Source organism: Lasioglossum baleicum, chromosome 3, assembly GCF_051020765.1.
Source record: "Lasioglossum baleicum chromosome 3, iyLasBale1, whole genome shotgun sequence".
Lineage (NCBI taxonomy): Eukaryota > Metazoa > Arthropoda > Insecta > Hymenoptera > Halictidae > Lasioglossum > Lasioglossum baleicum.
This window is the reverse complement of record NC_134931.1, coordinates 4,327,051-4,354,314: the sequence shown is the minus strand read 5'-3', so window position 1 is coordinate 4,354,314 and position 27,264 is coordinate 4,327,051. Positions and strand designations below refer to the sequence as shown.

Below are 27,264 nucleotides of genomic sequence, written 5' to 3'. Positions count from 1 at the left end.
CTATCGATCATAATCGATATGGTTTCGTGATGATTCGCTTTTTCACTGACGCATTGCGACGAGAATCTCCTCAGTGATCTTCTGCACCGACGAAATGCTGTCGGTGGCCTTCTGTTTCTCACTCCAGCCAGAATATATCCTAGAGGGCGTAAGAAAACACAAGAATGGATATTTTCAATTATTTCGAATGGGAGTACGTGAACCCACTTGCCGATGAAGCTGAATAGCTCGTCGGTGGTTATGTGGAAATGAAAGACAATCAAATAACAAATTGCAAAATGAATTACTCTTAAAGTTTCAATCATTTATTTCGTTAACACTTTATATTTTTCAATCCACTATATTATACAATAAATAAATAAATAAATATTACAAATATGACATCATAACTTAACAAAATATAAATTCAATGACTAAAATTACAATGTGTAAAGCATGTATTTAAAGTACAGATTCATTTAAACACAAAAGTTATGTTATAGACAGCGGATCTCATCAAATTGGAATGAAATAGAAATTTATTCCCTTTCTTAATATGTTTAATAGGTTGAAAATAATATAAGAATATCTTTAAATTTTTCGAATATTTTTACTGTGTTCAATTATACTCGTACTTATTTTTGCCTTAAATGCATCAAATCCACTGTCTCTATAACTATAAATATAATATAACTGTTCAACTGTGTAATTGAAGTTTTGTAAAGCCTCTAACCCCTAGTCGGCTATAATTTCGGAAATGTCCATAATCTGAATTGGAGGAGATTATAGGAATAGGTACTTTTTCGACTAAAAGGGTGATTGCGAGAAGTTTTTGGGGATTGAACAAAAATTTGTTAATGTTTCCAACACAGTCGTAATCGTGAATGTACTCTAGACTGATTTGGGGGTGGTTCTAACGTTGTAGAACACGTTGATTAGATAAGACACCCTTATTGACATTTTCTTGCAGTTCATAGAAAACACGAAATGTGTAACTCCTGCAGATTAATAAAATCTCTCTAAAAACCGAATCTGAGCCTGTAACTTTGGTCATTGTAATTTCTGTCGCCTGAAGGACGTTATTTTTGCTACAGTTCTGTCAAATTTGGAATTCGGATGGAATCACACGATTTTTGTTTTAGAAGGTTTTCAAAAATGATCCAAAAGTTAATCGGATTCGGAGCATGGACGTTTTCTGAAATTTAGCCGTCTAGTCTACGCAGAAAGGAATTAAGCATTAGAAGCTTTACAATAAAATAAATTAAACACGTAAGAACATTTTCATGCATAAAGATGACTTTACCGATGTATGATAGAGCGAATCACTGCACACAATAGATTTTCTGTTCAATTCGACAATGAATGAATCCGTTCGAGCAATAATTAGAAAATTTTTCAAAAATACTGTCCCAGGAATATCGACTTACATCATAATTACGAAAGACTACTTTTTGTGAAACACGCTTCGACGTTTTACGATATTTTGTCGTTTAATTCTCTTCTGGACAATTCTTCTGATCAGTGCGAATGAAATATGCTCTACTTATGCCATTTTTATCTATCACTTGATATGCTTTCTCCAAAACAGAAACCGGTGGCTTTGTTTCTCTCGTCAGGATCCAAGCGTTTCGTACACTAAAATGCAGAACAATTAATATTATTCAACAGAAAATACATTATTTATCAAAATAATATTTGACATCATTCATCTATTATTTATTATCATTGACACACTAACGTAAAGTTATCTTATACTATTCTAGCCAGATAAAAACATTGCCAATAGCAGTAACTGTAAACTGCGGATGTTTATTCAAAATTTGTAATTTTAATAATTAATTTATACATATGTGTGTATAAGTAAAATCAAGTAAAAATTTGTATACCTTAATAAGGATTTTATTAACGTAAAATCGAATGAAAGTATTGGTGTAAAGTGATTAGCAGTATTGAAACTTGAATTTTTGTATTACATCGAATTTTCAGCTTTTTCGTATGTAAAATCGGTTATTATAAAATTTGCATTCGATTTATTTTTATTATTTATTTGAAGAAATATATATTTCTGAAGATATACGAATCATGTATTATTTAAGTCTCAAGAAACATAAAATTAGTTTTAAGAATAGCTAAACGTATGTTTACCTGAATACACCAAAGTTCGAGCAGCTCCATACTACGGCGTACGAAGTATAGTCAGTATCTAGAATCCAATAAGGGGCATCGAGTGGTAGAGGAAGAGAAGGGAATGTCACGATTATCTTAGGTTCCTCTGTCCTGCCAATTAGCCTTCCGATTCCTTCGATACTTGAAGAGACTCCGGTCCTGTTGCAACCACAAAAATGTTAATTCCAATTCCATAGAGTTACTGAATTTACCGAGTATCGGTTAAACAATTTCATTCGATGAAATTATATCATTTATTGCCAACAATGCTCTAACAGTCGAATAGTTTCGAAATTTTACTAAGTCTGAAGATTTAGTTTGAAAGCTACCGCTGGAATTTTGAAATGGTACTATTCGGGACAGCAAAGAATTTCACAAACGAGCATCGGCGTTTAGAAAGCATAAACGAATGCTACTTACAGGGCAGATATCTGTTTATTCAAGATCTTAATTGATCCGTTTTCGCCTTGACTGTAATTCGCAGTGACGCACTTCCCGCCGAATTCGAACAGAGCGAAGTACCTTTCCGCCTCGTACCATTTTCCGATGTACTGAAACAAACAGGTTGAAGACGCTTTTCAATGATCAGGAAAGTTCGAACGATTTTCCTTGAAAGTGCTGTCGCGTGCGTTGCGTTTGTCGCGTTGCGTCGGATGTATGTATATCACTATACGTACATCCCATCGAGGACAACTTTCTAAGTGCAGGTTGCATTGCCTGATAAGTAAGTCAATAACACAGGCAGGAACGAAAGAAATCTATTCTAATTTCCGACAATTAAGTTTAGACGATCATACTCACCCTACTCATGTCGAAATTCGACATAGTTTCCAAATTAGGACAGGTGCCTAAAAATGGCACCTGTGCTGTTGCCCCCGCTACCACAATTAACAGTAGACATGCTCGGAACATTCTTTTGCCTGAAAATAAACAGACAAATATCAGTTATTCAATGTTAACCATACATATATACTACACACACACACCATATACAAAGAATTATTTCAATTTAGCAATTCATTGATCGTGGATCTAAATGCAAAATGAAATTTGTCTACGTCAATTGCAAGAAACAAAGTGCAAAATAAAAATTATCTGTATTAATTAGAAGACACTGAGTGCAAAATAAAGATTGTCTACGTCAATTGCAAGAAACAAAGTGCAAAATAAAAATTGTCTGTATTAATTAGAAGACACTGAGTGCAAAATAAAAATTGTCTGCACCAATTAGAAGACACTATATATTGAAATCGTTATTTCGAAACAACAGGACCTAGAAGTGGTCCACTTCGAAGGATTCTCAATTTTCTATATAATAATGTGACAGCAGTTTCTGCGAAAACGCCTTTCGAAAGAACAGTTAGCTTTCAGTCTGCAAAACAGCAGCAACGATGCAGTTATCATGGCATTGCATGGTCACCGTTATTTATGAATGTTGCTGGGAAAAAAATTGAAGACGGTGTCAGAGAGTATCACGTTCGACAGCAATCATTTCCTAAGATATTCGAAAACTAATAAACAAACGTTAAAAAAATTCTACATCGCTGTTGTGGCTGCAGAGCTGTCAAATGAACGGAAGCGAAACATTCCATTGATAGTTCAGCGTGAAACATTAAACGGTATACTTAATGCTATCAATTTCTATTATGTAACGGTACATTGTTAGACGTTTAAATAATTCATTTATATTCATATGCACAGCTCCGATACTCGTAGAGAGAAAACATTTCGATCCAATGTATTCCGCCCATTGTCACACTTTTCCCGACGATGTTTACAGGCCCATTAGAATAGGAATTCATTAACGACGTTGCTCTTGGCGCGCATTAGCATTTGTGAGCCGGTTATGATCTCGAGTATAGCCTGCTCAGAGTTCGGAGGGACTTTGTCGCGCCCGGGAAAATGCCGCGTGTCGTCGAATTGCAAATTGAATGGAAATGATAATGGATAAACGTACCGGGCTGTGATAATCGTTGGTACACTCGGAATGTTGGTTCTTGAAACTGGTACAGGGTTGACTGTTGTTACACTTCTCACGCGATGAACCGTCCGCCGGTGACTGGTCTCTTCCCGTTCCGTACACCTTCCACTTACGAACTCTTGAAGGCTGACTGGATGCGTTCGAAAAATTTCTGTCAGTTAGTGGGTCGCTAACGGTACATTTCAAGTTCAAAAAACCTGGGTCTCCGATTCGGATTTAATGCCGCGTTATTGTCCGTGGACCAGTCTCCCAACCTCCTCCAAACCGTCACGTAATCTCCTCGACTATCAATTTCGAAAATCGCTACCTGCGCTTACCGGAGCGGTAAACCTAACTTATATAGCGAACCTTTAATCGCTTTCTTATCTCCGAAAGGATTGATTTGAACTGGTTTGCGAACTAGAAATTGATTGATATACGTGTTTGTTTCTAGCAAAGTCAAAATGACTGGTTTATGAACCACTGTACCCGAAAACAGGTTAAAACGAACAACCAATGAATTTATGTTGTCATGCGTTGCTGTAATCGAAGGTCTAAGGAACAATAGGATATATATGAACATATTTCTGGCCTCTCTGGAACGTTTTTTACTTTATAAATATAATCGATGCTCTATCAAAAAGTTAATAGGAGGAATCGTTTACGCTTCCCTCGTTTCTGCAGAATGTTGTGCATTTCTGAAGCCATAGCAGCGAGAAAATTCTTACAGGATGATAGGAAGATACAGGAGCTCGTTCATTGACACTTACCGTTTTATGATGCATGAGAGGTATTCACGCTGTCAGCTTTTTGTGGTTTTATTGACTTGTATAGCCTCGGAATAGGATGAGTATGTTGAGGAAGAGTCAGACTTTTTTATTGCGATGGACCGTTAGCTTCAACCATGCGAAATCGTTTACTATTCTTACGTGCAGGTTCAAGGTTTGCCTTCGGAAATAGCCGTTCTGTTATAAAACTAATTTCTTTCGTATTTATAACAATTTGTTCATCTTGAAAATATTTACACTAACTTGCTTTATTTCATTCTTACTATATCGAATTCCAGAATGAAATTATAACTATTGGATGAAATAAAATTGATATAGTCTTTTAGAAATTATTGGAAGATCCACTGTATATTTGGAAATCTGTACATTAATGTAAGACCTTCTTAATTCTGAAATTAATATTGAAAAGAGGATGTGTGATTGAACTTCGTCAGGTTGGTAAAGCGTTGAATAAGTGTTTTCTGGTTTCTCGTCGTTATTGTCATGTTTCAATGCAAGCATACGCATAGTCGATCGCAGGAGGAAGAATCCGAAAAGACATTCGTATCAACATTTTCAGTAACAATTTATTCAACTTTTCTTTTTCTTTTTTTTTAACATTTGTACATAATCGAAGAAGAAACGTTCAAGCCTACCCCTACCCCACCATTGATTCATGAAAGTGATAAAACGTGAAGGAACGATGAATAATGATCGTGATTCTCGGGCGAGACTGGTTTCATGAAGAAAAACCGCTACGAGCTCTCGAGGCTACTAAACTAATCGCAATACGATCTACACGCGTTTTCATCAATGGGCTGAATCGAAGTTCGATTGGTAATACTATTTCTTTAGGCAGTAGTCTCCTCCACTACCTGGATGATCTTCTCAGGGGCTTTCTCGTCCGCAGGTTCGCTAGCTTCTTTCTTCGCCAATGTTTTCGTGCTATCAACCAATTGCAGATTCTCTTTTACAGCATCGGCGACAACCAGAATATGCTCGGGGACTGTCGTAATCGGGAGCTTCACCAGATTTTCGCCAGATGGGAGGTTTGCCAGACGTTCCTTGTCCTTTTTAGCGGATTCTTCAGCGATCAATGCTGGGGCGTCTGGCACTATAGCGGATCTGACGAATCCTGAATTTTTCTGTGCTTCTTCCTCCGGTGCTTCTTCTGGTTTCGACGCTGTCACGTCTAAATACGCGCAATCGTCTTGGTCTGTCTTCACGAAGAACGTTCTGGAGATTTTGTACTTGTCCAGCACGGAGTAAGCCTGGTTCAGACGAAATTGTATTTTAGTGTCATTGAACTTGTGGAGAAATTGTCGTAGCAAGTATTCATTGCTAGAGACATGTTCCAAGTGTAGTTTGAACGTGTCTTAAACATGATAATATTTAAAACGTAGACTTAGAAGTCTTTAAGGATTTTTATCATTTAAAAACTGACGTAGAAGATTGTTCTGCTGAGATATTTCATAAACTAAATGTAGAGTGTTGATTAGTTAGTTCGAAAAATTACCTTCTGTACGGTTGGACCCGGGGCAATCCTTTCTCGCGTCATGACCCAAGCATTCTGAGTGTGGAATGGTCCGATACCAGCGCAGCTCCATAAAACTGCATAGGAATCATAGTCCGTCTCGAGCACAGAGTATTTCGTTTCTGGGGTCAACGGTATCGTGTATTTCACCACCAGCTTTCCTTCCTCGGCTTTCGAAGCTGCTTTCTTGATTTCCCCCTCGACAACCCTCTTGATACCAGTACTAAACATTGCGAATAAAAACATGTATACATATATTTGTAGAGCCGTACATATTTACTGCGTTTGTAAGATTTAACGATTTGTAGATCCTTAAATCTTATACAGAATCCTGGATAATCTAGTGTGTCGAATGTTACATCGAATCCATGTAAAATAAACTTTACGCCGCGATTACAAATAACAATTTTTCCGAATTGTTTGCCTTCTTCACCAATGAATTCCTCGTTCTTGAAATAGATGATGACCACGCGCGCGTGTAAATAAACAAATAATCTCTTACACAATTTCATTTGTACTTACAATCTGTTCGTAACTTCATTGCTGACACGGAATTTACCATCGGGGGCAAGAGTATAGTTGGCCATGACACAACGCGACACTACTTCCGTAAGTTGGAAGTACCTCTCAGCTTCGAACCAAACACCCAGAAACTGAAATAAAAATTTGGAAAGTAATGAATGATAATCAATTTCGAATTTATACTTTCAAAGTTTTAAGTTTCATTAAAAATTAATATTTATTACTGTCAGAGCATAATCCGCGTTAAGTAGGAACTTTTATAATGGTATATAAAATGGTCGCGTTACGTTAAATGGTCTGAACTCTCCACAAACAAATCACCAACGAATGTACCAATAAAATCTGAATGTTTACAAGAACGAGTACCGTACAGTGTTCAAACAGTGGCTAGGTTGATCAAACCACTCGTATACTGTCAAAGCACAATCCGCGTTGAAATAGAACTTTCGTAATGTCAAATATAATGGTCACGTTACGTTGAACCCTCCACAAACAAAGCACTACGAAATATACCAATAAAATCGGGATGTTTACAAGAACGAGTACTATTATGAACTAGGTTGAGATCGGTGCAGCGTACCTTGCTCATGTCGAAGTTCGCCATGGGCACATACTCCGGGCAGAAGCCGAGACTGGGCACCTGGGCATTGGCCAGGGCCAGTGTCGATAGAACCAAAACAATTTTCCCGATCATGTCTACTGTTGATCTGCCGTGGGTCTTGTCCGAAGCTCTTGCCTTATATACAATAACCGGTGAGTGTAAGAGCGTTGACCGGGCACTATCCCCTCCATTTTTTTTACCTACACGTGAAAAGCCTTACGGTACTCTTCGTGGCCCCAGAATCTGGTCAACAGGCGATGGTCATTGGTCAATGTTGCCGGCGACTTCTTGCCAAGAAGTTCAGCCGAGGTTGTGGAGCTCGGACAACCGCTCGACTCGCTCGGGGAACACACAGACTCCATTATGCAATTCCATCGGCAACGGGACTTTTACACCGATGAAGACGAATCCCCCGGAGCGGCGGATTGGTGTCAGTCAATTTGATGGGATGCCAAGATTCCCGGGATACATATGGCAATTGTAACGGGCCACGACGTGTGTCTATGACTCCTGGGTCACAGGTTGTACCCGCGATTCCGTTCTCCAAAATTCCTCCCGGCCTCGACCGCGATCTAGAGCGTTCCGAACTCGAATCAACCAGAACATTCGTATGCTCTAACCTAATGGAACCTAAAGTGCACAAGTTTGTATAAAATTTGTGCTGCGCAGACAAATGTTACTCTGCTTTCATATGCACTAACCTAATAGTTTAAAAGTGCACAAGCTTGTACAGAATTTATAGTGCGTACTGAACGCAATGTGCACGAGTTTCTGTAAAATTTATACTGCATAAAATGCCTAACCCAATGATCGGCACAAGCAACATTTTGCTCAGGGATAAAAAATAACTAAAAATGATCTGAAAATGTTCGATGTAGCTGGTTCTATCGAAACGAAAAAGACGCACGCGGTGTCGAACGGTTTTCGTTTCGAAACCGTGTTTTCGGTTTGTTTACGAGGGGTGTGGGACTATGTATAGAGTGCATCGCCGACGGCCATCTTGGAATGCACGATTGTGAAACTTACACCTTTGATGGCGTTATTCCTCTTCCTGTAGTCATTCATGAAGCCGGTTCTAGCAACCTCGACCTTTCGCGCAGGCGAGTATTTATGTTCACAAATGAAACAGGTAGATGGCAAATGTATCGCGGAGTAAAACAAGAAACCGACTATTACTTATCGCGTTGCAATTATGCAATCGACACTGTCGTCGTGACGCTTAGCATACTCCAGACACTCTGTGAAACGCGGAGACCACCACCGGTAACGGGTTCCCTGTCGCATTTTTCTTTTTCGTTGAAATCCTCGGAGACATCGGACCGTTAGTTTCGAGTACCCACTTCGACTAGCTATGTTGCCATTAACTATAGGAACAGAAGCGACGACGACCACAAAGGACGTACTACCAATTCCCAGCGCTGCATCTATCGGGTGTACATCGAAAATCAATTTCAATATTCATTTTCTGCATCTTCGAATAATCAAGAGTTTCAGGCATGACAAACTGAGAAAAGAACAAATTCTCATGAAAAAGACACATGTTTTTGTGTCTTCGGTGAAAATTAAACGTTGAACCAGTAATTTTAATTCGGTTTGTTATACATTATCAACGAAAGAAACGCGTACTCTTCTTATATCAAGAAAACTAATTTCATAATGAACATGTAAAAGTGATCAAACTTCCTAATCACTCGATAAATTTTGCGTTTTTCGAATAGGAAAAATACATTAGTAGAAAGTTAAACTTTGTATTAACCTGTTTCGAATTTATCCTTGTAATTCATCTAATCGCCGACAGTTCAAAAATGGTTGAATCTAGACAAAAGATGAAAATTCTCATTTCTCGAATATTTACGAAAAAAGGTTCTTTCGCCTTTTCTGCAAACCTGAGAAACGTATCGCGTTTATAAATAGCCGCGACGATAAAAACCGAAAGGATCCGCAGAATCGGAGGATCGAAAATATCCTGTTCGATCGTTTCGAACGACCACCAACACCGTTAATTAACTATTTAGAGAGAGGGAAACTTGTCCAGCAAGAAAAGGGAAAGGATACGGCGACAGACCGGGTGGTTTCAGGCGGCTGGTGCGTCATCCTAACGCATATGCTGTTTGAATTAATTTATTTTTTGTAAACCTATGAACACTAAGAAAGCACGCGGAAACGGTCTCCGCTCGGAAGATGCTTAAAATCTACGAAACTCTGGCCAAATGTCCGAAGGACGGAACGTATGGAAATCAACAACAACAACAACAACGTGCAGAGACACGAGAAGGGTGACGACGCGCGCGACGACAACGAAAAGCGAGTGGGTTCTCTATCTGGACAATAATCGTAGAATTGCTAAAATTTCGGAAACCGTGTGTGGACTCGCGGGACGGTCGATTACGCAGCGAGTGTAAAACAGACTCTTGACGATCGAATTAAACAAAACAACAATTGTTCGATTTTCCTCAACAATTTACAAGAATTCGCTAGGAAGCAGGACCAGCCCGCGAGCCGCTCGTTTCGCGAGAAATGACTGTTTCGCGCGGTTGTGTTCGATCCGGATCCAGTAACTGGGTCTGCGGGGACCCGGCTGCATCTTTCGAAAAGACGATTGCGTCCTTCTTCGACATCTGGCCGGGAGCGGGCGCGTGTATGCATACGCGATAAACGTAACTAATGAACGGTAAAATAATTTGTATACTTAACCCTAGTGCACTTACGACTCCAGAAGAGGGTAGGAGGTGGGGAGGAGAGGGGAGGGACTTCTTTCGGATCGGGATTTCTAGGAGAAAGGGTCGAAGAATAAAAAAAAAATATATATATATAGAAACGAGAGAAACGACGAAAACGTTGGTCGCTAAAAGTTATTCTGGCGGCTCGCAGATTCAAAGGATCGGTTTTTTCCGCTCGCTTGTTCCCGTACGGGAGCCGCGCGGATTGCGCGCTCGTGCCATTCGCCGAGGCGTCGCACGCTAAATAATAATTACTTTATCTTTATTATCATTTAGTATCACATTGCGTTCACTGTTTTGTGCTGGCCGTTTTTTGTCTGGCTTAATGAGAGCGCACACCACCCCTCGAACCTCTTTTTACCATCCCTTATCAATCGCGCGTCCGGGACACGCGGGAAACGTGTGTGAAAGGAAGGACTTGGAGAATTGCTTGGAGAAAAGTCGTTTGTATTTTGTGTTTTCGTCAACAATCGGTGAACATTAACATCATTTACGCGTGACTCCTTAAAAACGAATAATGTTCTGCTTCTCGGCGGGATTTCGCTCGCGTTCCGCGTGGTGGAATGTATACATTTGACGGGCGCGTAAACGTAGTAGAAATTTGCTGCGTTCCGGTGGTCGAGGTGTTAAAAAGAGGTCGAGGCCCTTCTTCAAGGCACCTTAGGTAATAATACCTACCTAAAAAAGAGAAATGACGTCCTGCGCCAACGATAGAGAGAAAAAGAGAGAAGAAAATAAGAGATGAGAAGAGGAGAATTGTTCATTAGAACGTAAAGAGGAGAATTAAAGAAACAAAAAAGCTACTACATTAAAATGATTCTCTATCTAGACCCTAACGAAACTTGGGGGGGGGGGATTAATTCGAGTGATATTTAAAAACATTTTTCTACGTGAATCGATTAACGTTTCCTTCAATTCCTAAGCGAGCTCGTATTCGTCATCTTACACGTGTACGTATCTTAAGCCTATGAACACATGAAATCACTGCCCAATCGACCAATTTGGACCCATTTGACAAGGCACTCGAGTCGCTGAGATACCAAAATAAAAACATGTTTCTTAATTTTTCGAACGAACAGAGTGTAGAAAGGACAAAATGCGGGATTGCCGGGAATACATAAAGAAAGAGAGAGAAAGAGAGAGAAAGAGGAGGATCGACCGATGGAAGACAAGGATTCTTTTTTGGAAGAACATTAGCAACGTTTATTCGAGCCATTACCGAAAAGAGGTTACCCGCTTTACTCCCAGAAGATCGCGACTCGCCGATAATGTTCCTCTTTAGCGGGGGTGGGAGAGGGGATGATCGGGGCGAACGCCGATATATAGGGTGTTGGTTTTCGAGAACACGAATTTTGCCGTGAGAAATCGATTCGAGGCGATTGATGGGGCAGGTCACCTAATATCTACCTAAGACAGAAGTCGGTGGAAAATCGGTTGGTCCCTTTGCAAAGTGTAAAATAAATAAAATCGTTATCCGTCCGCTTTGTTTCCTACTATTAACATTAACGTTATTTACAACTGAGATTGTGTTCGTGTGTGTATGCGCGTGTGTGCGTATGTGTATGTATTTATGCGTGTACATGTACGTGTGTGTGTGTATTGCGCGCGCGCTGAGGTAAACGAGACGTCCTCTTGTCAGTGTCGCGTGTCGCGACCGGGAAACGTTGGGAAGCAAAATTGGATGCGCACGAGCGAGACGCGACGAGATGCACCGCGCGCAGTCCAGTGGAGTTTGCAATCGCATTGTCCGTTAAAAATTTTCGTCGCCGTGCGTCGTCGCGCGGTTTGCGTATCTCATTCTCGCCTCGCCCTTCGCAACGTTCCCGCGCTTGAGACCGTCAACATACCCGACACACTTCCGCCTGACGTCGACTGTCGGAAATATGTTATTTGGTCAGAGTTACTGGTCATCGCTTCTTACAATAATGGTGGTCGATCGTCGCATCGACATCTCGGATCGACAGTGTTCGATCCGACGCTACCGTCGAAGGCCCTTCCGGTACCCCTTGTGCTGTTTCCTCTTAAAGCAACGAAGATATTTCGGCGACGCTAAACAGATATACACATATACGTATGTATATGTATATACACATATATATTTTCGGTCGGATGCACAGCCAGAAGCAATCTAATTCGCTGCATTTTGAATATCAGCCCGCTTTCCATTCGATTTAACAGCCAGGAACGAGAATCGTTCTCTTCGCGAAGAAACAACAGCTGGTGACGCGACGCTCTTCCTCTCCAAACATTAAGGGCCCGTTCAGACACGGCGGAAACCGCGCGGTTTTTGTTACCGATTGTTCGACCGCGCGGACACGTATCAACGAATACGAAGACGCTAAGGGCCCGTTCAGACACGGCGAAATCTGCGCGTTTTCGACCGCGTGAAAATAGACAGTAGTTCAGGAAGACCGGTCAGAAACCGTGCGGATATGCAGGAGAGAGGGGAAGTTTTACATCAGTGCTAAAAGATAGATATCGAGAATATAATTCTGTGTCGAAGAGATCCGTCATGGTGACACACGTTCAAACCGCGCGATTTCCGTCAAACACCTGAACGCTCTCATAGCAACCGTAGTAAATGAAATCGCGCGGAAACAGCGCGGAGTTTGTTTCCTCGTGTGAACGAATACGAAGACGCTAACGTAAATAAGATTCGCGCGATCTTTATTTTCGATTGTTCGACCGCGCGGACACGTGTGAACGAATGCGAAGACGCTAATGTGAAGAAGATCCGCGTGATCGAAAACGCGCGGTTTCCGCCGTGTCTGAACGGGCTGTTACAAAACGGTTCGCGAGGCCGTCCGCGACTCCAGAACGCTGTTGGAACAGGACAGTTTAATTCTTATGTTTGTCATTTCGAGAACGTTTGGAGGGTGTACAGCTGTCTCTGGGCGGGACGCGTAAATGCCTTCGCATCTCGAGATCAAATATCCAGACCAACGATTTCACTGTTTAAAAGCAACAATAAAGAGAAATGCTGAGTCGAGGAGCGAAATACTGGAAATGGCTAGCTTGTCGCGATTCATAAATTTGTTATGTTTTGTCGAAGGCACTCGTGCATTTGCGTGGTCCGGAGAACGGATTCGAGGCGACTGTGGTGTCTCGAATCGATCGATCGACCGTGTGTGTTCGCGGGTGGGTACTACGCGGATGTTGAACGATGGTTCGGTCGAGAGACGCGTTAGTTCGAGAGCTCTATCTCCATCCGGATCACCGGTGTACGGCCCTTAACATTGTCGCTAGTCGTGCAGGTTTTTGCTGAGCAGCAGGTTATTGTGCGGCCCCGACAGATGCCTGATCAGCTCCTGCAGGCTGTCGAAGCTCAACGAACAGAAACAACAGGTGAACGTGTTGTCGGGCGCCGCGATCACGCCCCTGTGCACCGAGCATAAGTGCTTCAATAGGTGGGCCTTCTGCTTGAACATCGCTACGCAAAGTCTACACGCGAAAGGCTTCTCGCCCGTATGCACTCGCAGGTGAGTTTTCAAGTTCCACGACATCCCGAACTGTTTGCCACAATAACTGCACCGGTACTCGCGGACGGGCGTCGACTTCGGCGGGTCATCTGACGGGGGAGGGGGCGGGGCTCTAGCCGGCGGCAATGCCCACGAGCCCCAAGGTGGCTCCAGGACCGCCGCTGACGCTGGATCCGCGCTCGGAGGCCGGTGCGACGCTCCCGGCGGTGTCACGGATCTGTCCTGCTGAAAACATCATATACACCATCAGACTCGAGTCGTTCACTTCAAAAAGACTGAATTTTGTTCAGCCTTTCTGTTCAGAGGGATGCCAAACATGTACTGTTCGGAGTTCGGATGATGGATCAGTTTGCAAGTGGTATATTTTGCTACAATTAGATTGATTTTATTCAAGCTAGAACATCAACACGTAGATTTTGTTCAGTCTTTTTGCTCAGGGGGATTTCAAACATGTACTGTTGGGAGTTCAGATGTTGGATCAGTTTGCAAGGGGTATATTTTGCTACAATTAGATGGATTTTATTCAAGCTAGAACATCTAAGACATGGATTTTGAACGTATACTGTTGTGAGCTTGGATGTCAGTGGTCTAACTTCGTTAAGCGGCACGAAAAATCAGTACCAGGTACGGTGGTGCTGAGACGCTGAGGGGATGTGGCGCCGGCAACCGCCTCGGTGTCTCGAATCCAGGATTGAACGGTACGAAAGCCGGATTCTGAGCGGGTGCATTGTGAAAGCCTGGCCTTCGTTTCCGATGGGGAGTGACAACGTACGCCTCCGCAGGTGGGATAGGTATCTCTTCTGGTTTCCGCTTTCCTGGTTCTAAGCCTAACGCGAGTCGAGCTGTTAGTTGTCTTCTCTTCTCCTCCATCTCCTCCAGAGATTCTCGCCTTTCCAATAACTGTTTTTCTGGCCTGTTGGTAACAAATTCGATTAGACCCATCATTATACTCTAAACTTGGGGTCCCAAACTAGCAGATGCCGACACGGTTGAGCCCGAACAAATTTCTTAACAGTCAATTTACATTCGATTTGATTTCTTTTTAGAAGAACTTACATAAACATACTTAATTTGCAAAGGGTGAATTTGAAGTGCAAAACCTGTATACACCTGATTGATTGGCCGTTAGCTGCGTTTGAGATCCCAGATCTAATGGAAGCATCAGGATCCAAGGACTCCCGATCAAATTCCTACCTAGGTACAATGTCGTGCGAGCTTTCGCTGGTAGTGGAGGTTCCCGAATTTAGACTGAGGTTCACAGGGTCGGAGCTATCCCTTCTTCGAGGCGGCTCTATACTGCTCTCCCTGTTTTCCGTGAGCAGAGCTTCACCTTCGATACCCTCCACATCGACCTCCGGTTCCTCCTCGCAGCCCTCAGTTTTGATGAGCACCGAGCAGCAGTCCGCAGGGTTGTTGGACTGTCTGAAATGTCAGATTAACAATGATATGTATATTTTCTCGAGACTCTGATTACCAGCAATCTTCAAATTATCCCGCGGTGCGGTATATTATCGGACACTCGCATCTGGGAACTTGGTACAGAAATGTTGAAAGCAAGGGGTTAGAGGCGTGAAGGACTGACATTAGGCGAATCGATCTGTTGCGTAAGCCCTCCTTTCTGCTTTCTGCCGGCGCAAAAGATCAGGCAGAACTTGGAATTAATCTTAATAGCTTCCTATCTGAGAAATTGCGGTATCTGCCACGGCGATCATTGTGACATTTCACGAACACTTCGCATCGAGTTAGAAATCTACCAACCTGCCGTCGTACTGCGACTCGTAACTCGAGCTTTCCTGGCCCTCCGAGGGCTGAGGGGTGGGTATCCTTTCGGGGTCCGAGTTGTTCGAGGTCTGGGGTTGGTTCGGCTCGAACAATTCTGACTTGATCTGGAGAAGCTCGAACAGCTCTCTCAGTGGTGTCAGCTCCGTCGACTGAAACGGAACGATTATTACTAACAACTACTTTATACGAGATGCGAAGATTTCGTGGTCTGGCGTTATACAGTTTTCACTGCTTGGTAATGTCACGATGTTGATATTCACTATTTTTTAATGAAACCATTACTAACATATTCGCGACAGAGCTTCTAGGCTCCTGAAACCTTTTTCTGATTAATACATTTCTTAAATGGAAGTACATATGTATTTATAGAAGTGTATTGATGTCATGCTCGCGTGTGTCTAAATAAATAATTAATTTAAAATATTCTTAATGGGTGAAATTGATTTGCCAAAGGGTGAATTTCGAATACAAAACCTGTCAATTTTTCAGAAGCATCGTGTTCATCTCTCTCTCTCTTTCTCCTACATGTATCGAGACATTACCGTATACGAACGACCTTGGGGACGAGATAATCGTCGGATTGCGCGATCATACCGGTATGAGAGCTTCTCCATTGTAGAGGAATTCCAGCAGATGAGTCAGCTGGGTTTTCCGTACCCCGGACAAGTGGACCACGTGGTCCAAAGCGGGGTTGCGAAGGAGACCAGCCAACAGAGGACTAGCTGCTGCCAAAACGACGCGGTGGGCCTTGACGACGGACCCGTCGTCACAGGCCAACGTCACGTCCACGTGACGGTCCCCGGTATACCAGGCTCCGACCTCTGCGGCCAAGGTCGCTGGATGCTTCCCATAATGAAGTGTTAGGAGACCGTCAGTATACATCGTCTGTAAACATAAAAGAAAATCGCTCAGAAAAATAATGAAGGTTAGGAAATGGTCAATGAACACTGTCCTCAAAAATATGAACAATCGTTTAACATTCGTTCTCTATCTTACATTATATTTATTTAAATACAGCGCACCTGCTTTGTGAAATATTGAAACAGTTTAGCGGAAGAAAGTCGTGGACTCTCTCAGAATATTATACCAAAGATTATAACGAAGGCATTAATAGAATTATCTTTAAGCAAACTATGAGACTGCGGACGTGTCACGCATCTGTGTGACTGTGGTAGTAAAGCGAGCAGAGCGTCTTTAGCATGATAATCTACGCTACGGCAACGAAGAACAGACTCATTCTCGTTGGATCAGTAAAGTTAGGTGAATATGCATCATCAAAAATATGAACAATCGCTTGACAACAATGAAATTAATAGAACTATCTTTAAGCAAACTGTGGAACTTCGGACGTGTCACGCATCTGTGTGACTGTGGTAGTAAACCGTGTTAAAGCGAGCAGCGTCTTTAGCATGATGATCTACGGTAACAAAGATTCATTCTCGTCGGAACAGTAAAGTTAGGTCAATATGCAGCATCAAAAATATGAACAATCGCTTAAAGAAATTATCAAAGTCTTCTGCACGATGATTATGCGGTAAATTAAGAACAGATAGGTCTTTGGGATGATACAGAAGATCGTGATAATGTATTCGTGACTCGTGAATCACGACTGTGTGTTGGGCCTTGGTTTCTTATCGGCTCGGGAGATAGCCGAGAAAAATACGAGCAGAATTTCCGTGGAAATTCTGTCATGTCGCAACGAAAGCGAAACGAACGAAACATGTGTGACGTCCTTAACCCAATAATGCGGTCTTGTCGGTTCGCGTCATGCAAAGACAGCTTCGTTACACTAATTCCATCCTTCCGTGCCCCGCCTATGCTAGAAACGGCGGAAGGCGGTGACGTGTTGCAAGATTATGTTTCTCACGTTTCTCTGACATTCGCTTAGCTTTCTGCTAAGGACTTGAATTCTAGCTAATGATAGCTCGTCCATGTAATTAAGCTGCGAAATTGCTCGCTCGTGGAACTCACTTTTGTAGAAATATTTCCAGGACGACAATGCTAGCCCGTGCGACGTTCTAGAGAACATGTATTATCTAATATACGTAATGTATATTTTCACCCTTTGCAGTCGGAGCTGTTCTAACTTGAAAGAAATATATAAAAAAGACTTTTTAAAAACCACGCTTATATTAAAATGCACTAAAAAGGAGAAAATAATTTTTATCCTGGTTCTCCATTAAATACCGAATCCAGTTAAATGATTAATAATATTTTTCCCCATAATTTGAAGAAATTAGTTCAAAGTTTCTTTTAGTGTGTCGGAATAGATAGAAAAATTTAAATAAAATCATGACATTAGTGACTATAAATAGAAGCGTGGAGCGTTCACGAAGATTACGTCAATATAGTTTAGCACTCCACGCTTTTATTTTTATAGTCACTAATGTCATGATTTTATTTAAATTTATATTAAATTTTTCTATTTATTCCGACACTAGTTTTATAACAGAAGAAATTTTGAACTAATTGCTTAAAATTTTGGGGAGAAATATCATTAATCATCTAACCTAACTGGATTCGGTATTTTATGGAGAACCAGGAAAAAAATTATTTTCTCCTTTTTAGTGCATTTTAATATAAGCGTGTTTTTAAAAAAAGTTTATTTTTATATATTTTATTTTCCACTTTTATTGTCGTCGGAAGCAAGTGTGTATACAAAATTTCAGCAAGATGGACTACGGGAAGAGGTATAAAATTCGAGTACAAGATTTGACGCATACAACAATAAGAACAACACGGCAAGTTAATATATAAGCGTCGTAATTAACATTTCTTCCGATATCCTTAATATCAATATAGCCTTGATATCAAACCTTATACAATACTTAAATGTGTAGCAATTGATTAGATGGCAACATATTTAATAATGTAAACAATATTGTGAACAATGGTACAACAATTTTTAGTGGTGATTCTGAGTCATCCCTCGACTGCTAAGGGTTAAATCATCGCAAGTGAAATCATTTTTTCCAGAAGCTTCTGGTCTCAATCCGACTGATTCGACGATGATTGAAAGTTTATTGATTCTCGTCAATTATGCAAAATATCAATTCAGCAGAACAAGACGTAAGATGTTATGCCTGCGCTGCAAGAATTCTATGCGACCTATCGGCCGCTATATTTGGTTACGAACTCATTATCCTAGTTTCCTTCTTCATTAACTGTGAAAGCACCGATCGCTAAAAGTAACAGGTTCGGAACGTCGTAAAAATAGCAAGTGTACGTTCATTAAGATTTTACGCGGTCTTTATTGTAATTGTATACACACGCGTGTGTAAACTCACTTCAGAATTCGCTACCGGAGCATTTATATGATTTATATGATAACTGTAAAATAAACAATTCGAATAATGTTGATTCATCTGGCTCCGAAAGTTAGCATCATGTATTATTTATGTAAACGGTAAATGGGTATTGTACGGCGCACCTCGAAATTGCAAATCTCGAGGAAACGATGCGCTAACCTAGTAATTAACTTAACGGTTCAAATTGCATCGGCTACTCGGAAAAATGAAACGATAAGTTTTATCTTTCTGGGAAGAGAAATCCGTGTTTGCCCTCTACAAGATCGTCACTGAGTAAGACAGTACACAGATGATTATTAAAAAAACTTTAGTTCTTATTTAGTTCTTCAAACACGTAGTTTTTGTAATCTCTTAGCAACGTTTGAATCGCTTTTACTAATTTATATTCATGCAAAGCGTGTTCGAACTTTATATTTTTACATTGTGAAATTGTTTTAACTCATTCGCTCGTGTACTATAATAAATATTGCGTGTGTATCAATGAATATACATATAATCTCGTTGTTCCTGCACTTTTAGGGCTCGATAGTTGCAGTGTTTATATTTATGCACAATAAATGTCACTTGACATTATACCTTTTATTAACCTTCTGTGCTCGTGTCAATACGACCTTGTGAAGGGCGCGTATATAAATATTTATTTTTCGTATCAAATTAGCGTATAAATATTACGTAGATTAATATACACATGTAATTCTTATCAATTGGAATAAAGTAACACATCGACGTTCTAACAATTTATAATTTAGAACTGAGTGTATAGTTAATCAATGGACTGCAAATTTTATGCACGTATGAATAAAATCCGTCAAGTGTACGAATGTGATTACTAGACAGCGGATTTTATGCATTTATGACAAAAATGGACACGTAGAATTTAAAACAGTGGACATGTTGAAAATATTTAAGGATATCAATGTATATTAGTTTCAGCTTAATAGAATAATTAAAAGAAGAATACAATTTTGATTTGGCTCCTGTTTCTTGCAATCGATGCGAACATTTTTTATTTTGTTACGAACATCTAATAATGAATTACACGCGTTTCTAACATTTTTATGTTTTAACGAGACAAAAAATACGTCATAATCAAGATTCCAGACTCCACTTTATTTTACCCAGCGCTTTCTCTATGAGTTGATGATTAGTAGATTTGATGCATTTATGGAACATTTCAAAATACTGTTACTCCACTGTCGCTTCACTCCAGTTTGTCGCAATTCAGGTAGAAAATGATTTGGACGAATAGAAATGATTAGGAGGAAAAATCGATTTCCACGGGATTCCCGTTTCTGACAATGATCATTTTGCATGAAGATCCGCAGTCCATTGATCAATTAGCAAGAAAAGCTTTATGCAATCGTTGGTTCCATATGCAGCAGGTACATAGATAGAATCACTGGCTGGAACAATATACTATGTATAATAAAAAGCGATCTCGTTAACGATCCTCGCCGAGAGGAAAAACCCTGACGGATCGCGGCGATTCTTCGCGAGACTTCCGCTTGGAGGAGTTGAAACGTCGAAGATCGTCGGCAACGTGAATCATGCGACCGGCCGGTGTGCTGCAATTTAATTCGCGATTAGAAAATAACGCGGTAAACGCGACCGTCGCGGAATAAATTACGCCGTTCGCCGGAGGCGATGCTAACAAATTGTGCACGGTGCACAATATGATTTATTTATAACAAATCCCCGTACACACGTGTCGCTCTCTACATATAAGTGCCGGTGACGCAACGATAAACAAGACGGAGGAGCATTCCTGCCCGAGCACTCGGGGGCTTTACCGTTTTAATAAATTTGACATCCGATACCGACTCGCAGCCGATCAAGAATCGAACGGCTCTCGCTCGCTCGCTCGCTCGTTTCCATCGTGTCTCCAAGGGAACCACGGGAGAGAAAGTTTGATTTCACGCTGTACTCCCAAGGAGCAGAAGTATAATTAATATTATGAAACCAATGCCGTAAGCATCGACGCGTTCCGCAATGTCAAACGTGTTCCAGGCACAATGAGTTTCACGATCGGGACTCATGATCGCGAGCGAAACTTTCGCTCCCCTTTTTATTCTCTCCTTCTCTCTCTCCTTCTCTCTCTCTCTCTCTCTCTCTCTCTCTCTCTCTCTCTCTCTCTCTCTCTCTCTCTCTCTCTCTATCTCTCGCGAGTTGTCGCTGCCGGCACGAGAAGATTTATCGCGATCGCTAGATGCAAAGCCTACCAAAGAGATCCCATAATCGCCGGCGAATTATTATCGGAACCAACCAGACCGTGAAGCTTCGTCCGACTGCGAATCAACGGATTATAAAACGCTCGCGAATCGCCTGGCATCATTATCGCCAGCGTGCGCTCGCCCGCTGCCGGTGTATGTGACACAACAACGAGATACTCATCAGCGTAACCTTCGATGAGTGATTCGATCGAATTGGAAAGGAAGACCTTGAGTAAAAGTCACGAGGAGGACGTGGATTCCTGCCGTTTACGCGGCCATTAACGGACACCACTTTCTTCCAATATTCCTGCAATTTATTGAACGAGATACACGGCAATAGATTTTAAATCGTTCCTCCAATTTGGTCCTCCTTGATAGACGTATTTCGTATTTCCGACAAAATAATATATCGTCGCGAAGAAAAGATGCAGTTGAAAGAAGGCAGCTCGAGCTGCTGCCACTGGCAATTGAAAACAATTACGTTCGCGTTGTGAAAATCGTTGTCGATCTTCCCAGCGATTAGCTGTTTAGATCGAACGGTTTCAAATAATCTGATTTCTCAATTTATTTCCAGAAGAACTTACCAATGTTTCAGAGTTTCTAAAATCATTATCCATCATAATCCTCGCGTCCACTTGTTCGGAACAATGGGTTTCGAACAAGTCGAATTTTCAATGAATTTCCGGGACAATTTACAAATACCTCAGAACAAAAATTGCAACTGAACAATGGGTTTTGAACCACCTCTATAAAAATTGACTAACTTCCGTGACCAAAATTAGGAGTGAAAGAATGTAATTACTGAAATTGAAGTGCCTGATCAAAAGAATTTTTCGAGTACAATTCCGCCGAATATTATTCAACTATTAAAGTACGAAGAATGTGCCTTGATCCGCGAACAAAGCGAATCGACATCGATCTTTTCATAGCGCACACGTATTCAGCCTGGATGTTCGCACAGTGAACGCTCGAAGTTAATGAAAAAGTAAAGACACACACGAGTGAAAGAGAAAGGCAAATAGCTTTGAGAATTACGAAAGTTGCTTCACAGCAATAGACACTCCTATTATGGGAAGCAAAAGTTAGGCGTATCCAAGGTCAATAGCTTTCTTCTGCGAACGATCATTTCTGGCCACGTGACTAGCTGGTTACGTAAAGCTTTTTCCTCGGTTACGGTTTTTAGATTGCACGGCAAGAGTCGGTATCGCTTAAAACTATATTTAGAAACAAAATAATAATGGTATCTTACGAGGGACATATTGAAGATCGAAGGCTACGATGTTAGACGCTTTGATATCAGGTCGATGGAAACTAAATGGCCGCTTTCTATAACAAAAATTCACGTGGTTTATTTGTTGTTCCTCTGTTCTGATCAAGAGTAGACGTTATTGAATGGAAGATCGGTTAAACGTTCACTGTGTGAGGGGACCAAAAATTTTCAACTTTTCCGAACGTAATGTTATACAATTCGACGAAAAAGTGGTAAAACTTCAAATTCTAGCAGGATGAATCCTAAACCTAACACGTCAGTTCTAAAACTTTTAAACGATTGAACTCCACGCATCGTGACTTAAATTCCTCGCACTAGAATTTAAAGTTTTACCATTTTTTTTTCGTCGAATTGTATAATATTACATTAAGAAAAGTCGAAAATTTTTGGTCTCCTGAGTGAAAATTCAGCCTGGAAGATTATTGAATGAGTGTTATTTTGATTGGAATGAGAACTGTAGGGAAAATGGTGAAGTTGTAATCAATATGGTTGCGTGTTCATAGCACTTCCTCTTCGACAATACCTCAGACGCAACTCGTCGTCGCTGCTCGAGAAAAACGAACACTTTCCCATAGCCGTTTCACCCACACTATCGCGACTTCATAAAATCCCACACGCCATTTAACGTTCGCGGAACAGCTGAACTGTCCTTAGATCATACTATTATTTAAGTTACAGCTAGCTTTCGTGTAGACTGATAGATACAATCTCTCCAGCCGGAATTTATAGGTTTTGCAAATCAAATTATTTAGATTAAATTATATATTTATTTAGACACGCGTGAACGATGTCATTACTGCGAGGGAAACATAAGACTCGATACTCGATACTCAATGCGCTTCAACAAATACATATGTACTTTCATTTGAAAAATTTATTAATCAGGAAATGGTTACAACGAATATACATATCTACACACAGTTTTCATACATTACAAAGTTAATGAATTGATAATTACTTTGAAATAAGTACTTCATGTGCATCTTTGCGATAAATAAAATTTAGAACTTCTTAACAATTAATTTACATTTGATCTGATTTTTACAGAAACTTGCTTGATAATACTTTATTTGTAAAAGGTTGAAATTGATTTGCAAAAGGGTGTATTTGACTTGCAGAGCCTGTAATATCGTGTCAATTTCTGTTGCGACACTTAAAATTTTAATATAATTTAGTTTCGTACTGCCAATAAACAGCATACACACACGCGCACGCACACACGCTGTCTTAAATGGAGAGACTGTCAATGCAGCCATACTGCATGCGAGCACCGCAGCAATTCATCGAAAACCACACACGTAAATCGAATGTTACGATAACTGTTTCTTGCCAGGAATTTTCGCCAAAAAAGGTGTTCCAGCAAACGACGCACCTCGTGTCTCTCTTCAATAATTCTCTCATCGCTGAAGAGAAATGTCGAGAATGAATTTCAAGGTGGAATAAGCGCGTTCGGTTACGAGGAACGTTACAGTAAACGTGAAAACGTTTATGAAAGAACGGCCGCCATCGCTGTCTCTCACCCAGATGCGTTGACCCACTACTTTAAAGAAAATCAGGATACATAATGCGGCCGCAATAGGAGTACTAGTTTATGATGTCATTCATAGTTGGAGAGATGATATTAAGTGACCAATTGACTTTGATCCGACTATAGAACTCGCGTGTGCGCTACTAACACGAACGTACCAGAAGAAATTCCAACTTTTCATAGTACTGGCGCGAGTAAATCAAATCTGGAAGTTATTCTCTTTTAGTTTTAATTATTTCGTGACATTTTCCCGGCTGAAATGACACCAAACACGATACAATTCGGAGTATATTTGCTTGTTTAATCCGCGTTATAGCGGAACCTCGATTATCCGAACCGGCGATATCTGAATTCTCCGTTTCCTGCTTGAATGAGTAACGTTAACCTTTGGTTACTCGCACTCCAATTTGTAAATAACTGGTTACATGGAACATATATGACTCCAACCTAAATAAATTTTTATTCAATAAAATAACTACTTGAATGCAAAATAGATATTTGCTAGTGTAGTCGACACCTTTGTTTATGCTTGAACTACTAAATTTAAAGTTTTGAGATTGCCAGTACTATATTGCGAGTAATTAAAAGTTAAAAATGAAATAATTGTATAAACAAAGTGCCCAAGCTTTTTGAACACACCTTGCAATTCCACAAGGTGAAAATAGCGGAGACAGTTCGAAAGCGAAAGAAGAAGAATTATGGTGGAACGTGGTGCACGATCGTTCACATCGTCGGACATAATCGGCCGGCGGTTTCTCACGAAGAAAATCGCTGAATAAGGAAATCGTTGCTGATACATCTGCGTCGGTGTTGCTGCTGTTAACAAGCACGGCCTGAAGTTCAGGGTCAATCGCCGGCCGACCGGCTGCATTACGTCCACGCTTACGCTTACGTTCGTCTTTCTTCTTCTATTTGGGCCTTGAAGACCTGCCGGGCGGGGTCTCGTGCCGTTCGAGCCTAGTGGGAGCAAGGCCCTGCATTGATAAGTGCCCGCTTGTCCGACAAGTGGGGGACTAACAGGGCCCCACGAGTTTGTCCGTTTTACCGACCGGGTCGCGTCTTCGACGATTTGATAGTGCTGCGCTCTCACTGACGAAACCGCTCTCCCGACTCTCGAAAGCTGTCGGTAAATACTCGTAAATCCCTGTCCGCTCGTTCGCCGATAAACGCAGTGTGACGACGACGAGGTATTCAAATATTTGAAATTTAAAATTAGAGCGAACGGTCGATTCCCGGTTCAGAATAACCTGTAACGCTTCTCTGTTATCGCGTTTGCCTAACGGTTCAACGATCTTTCGGCGGAATCAAAATTTCCTGGCGAGAAAATAGAGTCTAATCCTTGTGTCGATTTTTGAAATTTTCGACGAGTTTTTATTTTTATCTCCGAAATTAGTTAACCTAGTCTTCACTTTTAACCCTTGTATGAGTTCCGAAAATTTTCTGCGACGTTCAATAACATTGGAGTCGGATTAGATTGTTGGTAAAAGGTTTCGAAGAATTCGAGTACATCAATGAAATGATCGAAGAAAGAATTTTCTCAATTTTCTACGACGTTCAACAAGATTATAGTTGTAGATTTTATTATTATCCCGGAAATTAGTTAACTTGGATTTTTGATAAAAAGTTTCGAAGAATTGAAAGAAAGAATTCTATTTCTTACAATGGACAATTTTTATTTCTTTATCCACAGTCCTAAAGTTTCAAACCATTTTTGTTTTAAAGACACTTTGCAAAGAGTACTACTTTCCATTTAGACTTCCAGAAGCCTCCCATCCATCGAAACGAACGAGTCCCCTGATGAAGACTCTGAAATAATCCTCGAAAAATACGAATAGATCTTCGGTTTGATGATAAACGAGCGATCGAAGTATCGATCGATGCTGGTGGAGAGCTGGCATTTGCTCGCGAAAACGGAGTGATGAAGATACAATGGGAACTGGTGCATCGAGTTCGCGAGGTCGGGTTAAGATAAGATAAGAGGAGAAAGTTGGTGGAATTCGTAAATTTGGTTACGCGAGCTCATTGTGGACGACGAGCTCGCTTATCGCTCTCGGTCTGTGTGCGATATAACACATGAGTAGCGTAGCGATTCCGTGTGTGCATGTGTAATATGTGCATGCGGTTCGGGCCGCGTGCAGGCAGGCAGGCGCGCGCGCGCTCTCTCTGGGGTTCTACATTCGCACAGGCCTCGGTGCAACGATGCGCAGTACCATGTACACGTAGGCATTATAATCTTCTATCCGGATGGCGGACGTTACGATCTACCATTGAATCGAACAATGGCGAAACTGGGTTACGCAAATGTCGAGGCTGGAAATTAAAGCGCGAGACAGGAGGCGGGGGCGAAGGGGGGCACGGGCACCGGAAAAAAGATCGAGCACCTCGCATGAAAACCCGAGGCCTCGATCAGAGGAGACGCCCGTCTGTAGCACACGGCAACGTTACTTTCCGCGGTTGAATAACACCCTCTCGACACGTCTGCTGCACCGTGCGTCTCGCATCATCAAATTTATGACGTCCCGATTCTCCTCCGGAAAAGTGAATCGCGGCCGCGATCATGCCACGCGACGCACTCCTCGCAAGACTCTACGGAAAATAAATTAACAACGCAACCATAGGGCAACTGTGCCGATTACTGCGATATCATGCTTCGATCGTAATCTCTATATGTGTACAGCGGATCTTTATGCATTTACAACTAAAATGAGTAGGTGTATCTTAACACTAAACCTACCACCATCGGTCAAAATGACCGGTTCCAGATTTATTATTTTACAATTATTGAAATAATAAAAATGATTTTATAAGAATTGATTGTACAAATATCTTTAGTAGAGCACGTATTACAATAGGAGCCGTAGAAAGTCTAAATAAAATCAATTTTGTCATTTTTATAAGGGTACATGTACCAGCTACTTTTAAGGCTCGGTAGGTTTAGCGTTAAAACAGTGAAAACATTAGAAGAATTTCGAAATTCTGTTATATTGTTTTCAACCTTTTGTCCATATTGACAAAGAAACTTTTCTATTTCACTTGAGTTTGTTATAATTTAGGTGAAACATTTCTATTTCTATTTTAATATTATTCCTCATTTGTCATGAAATAATCATGTGTTCTGAATACAAGAAAACTATGGTGGCCTTCAAACCCTAACACAACAAAAGAAAATATTTTTAAAAAAATCCGTGTAGCAATTACTGCGTACCCATTACTGCAGATTACTGCAGTGAAAACTGATGTTCTTAGGCTAATTTTTTATGCTACATCTAATTGCGAGCAGTATATCGCTGCACCTACCAATTTTTTGATCACGTTATAAGGGAGTCTACTGTACAATCCGTAAAATCCGCTCTCTAAATGATCTTCGATCGGTCATTCGGTAAATAATAATCAAAATGACGAATTTGCAGTCCAGTTACACAGTCAGGTTCCCACGAA

The 27,264-nt window shown here is 41.0% G+C and overlaps 3 protein-coding genes across 5 annotated transcripts in view; all 3 read right to left on the bottom strand.

Annotated features, from left to right (window-relative positions):
- Positions 1–736: 736 nt before the first annotated feature.
- LOC143221783 (apolipoprotein D-like) lies at positions 737–4,261 on the bottom strand. Its single transcript, XM_076447297.1, has 5 exons — positions 4,103–4,261; positions 2,947–3,065; positions 2,566–2,696; positions 2,125–2,304; positions 737–1,614 (listed from the first exon to the last, which is right to left on the bottom strand). Exons 2-5 carry the CDS (start codon positions 3,055–3,057, stop codon positions 1,470–1,472), a joined length of 567 nt encoding a protein of 188 aa, XP_076303412.1. The 5' UTR covers positions 3,058–3,065; positions 4,103–4,261; the 3' UTR covers positions 737–1,469.
- Positions 4,262–5,441: 1,180 nt separating this feature from the next.
- LOC143221782 (apolipoprotein D-like) lies at positions 5,442–7,669 on the bottom strand. The gene is made up of 4 exons (XM_076447296.1): positions 7,509–7,669; positions 6,929–7,059; positions 6,389–6,629; positions 5,442–6,143 (listed from the first exon to the last, which is right to left on the bottom strand). Exons 1-4 carry the CDS (start codon positions 7,620–7,622, stop codon positions 5,724–5,726), a joined length of 906 nt encoding a protein of 301 aa, XP_076303411.1. The 5' UTR covers positions 7,623–7,669; the 3' UTR covers positions 5,442–5,723.
- A 3,887-nt stretch (positions 7,670–11,556) lies between these two features.
- The window catches only part of Ken (zinc finger and BTB domain-containing ken and barbie protein), a 55,286-nt gene continuing 39,578 nt past the window's right edge, over positions 11,557–27,264 (bottom strand). The window contains exons 2-7 of one of the 3 annotated variants that reach the window (XM_076447294.1): positions 22,278–22,354; positions 16,105–16,395; positions 15,487–15,659; positions 14,923–15,150; positions 14,350–14,641; positions 11,557–13,950 (exon numbers count right to left, since the gene is read on the bottom strand). In XM_076447294.1, the coding sequence (XP_076303409.1) occupies positions 13,492–13,950; positions 14,350–14,641; positions 14,923–15,150; positions 15,487–15,659; positions 16,105–16,395; positions 22,278–22,286 (1,452 nt within the window). In that variant the 5' untranslated portion in view covers positions 22,287–22,354 and the 3' untranslated portion in view covers positions 11,557–13,491. Of the gene's footprint in view, positions 13,954–14,349; positions 14,642–14,922; positions 15,151–15,486; positions 15,660–16,104; positions 16,396–22,277; positions 22,355–27,264 lie in introns of all 3 variants that reach the window. The other 2 variants (XM_076447293.1, XM_076447295.1) reach the window with 2 other exon arrangements.

Coding starts and splice junctions, on each gene's coding strand:
- LOC143221782 (XM_076447296.1), bottom strand. CDS start 7,622: ATGATCGGGAAAATTGTTTTGGTTCTATCGACACTGGCCCTGGCCAAT. Junction 7,060..7,508: donor CGAACTTCGACATGAGCAAG/GTACGCTGCACC, acceptor TTTTTATTTCAG/TTTCTGGGTGTTTGGTTCGA. Junction 6,630..6,928: donor AATGAAGTTACGAACAGATT/GTAAGTACAAAT, acceptor CGCAATGTTTAG/TACTGGTATCAAGAGGGTTG.
- LOC143221783 (XM_076447297.1), bottom strand. CDS start 3,057: ATGTTCCGAGCATGTCTACTGTTAATTGTGGTAGCGGGGGCAACAGCA. Junction 2,305..2,565: donor AATAAACAGATATCTGCCCT/GTAAGTAGCATT, acceptor TGGTTGCAACAG/GACCGGAGTCTCTTCAAGTA. Junction 1,615..2,124: donor TCGAACTTTGGTGTATTCAG/GTAAACATACGT, acceptor TCTGCATTTTAG/TGTACGAAACGCTTGGATCC.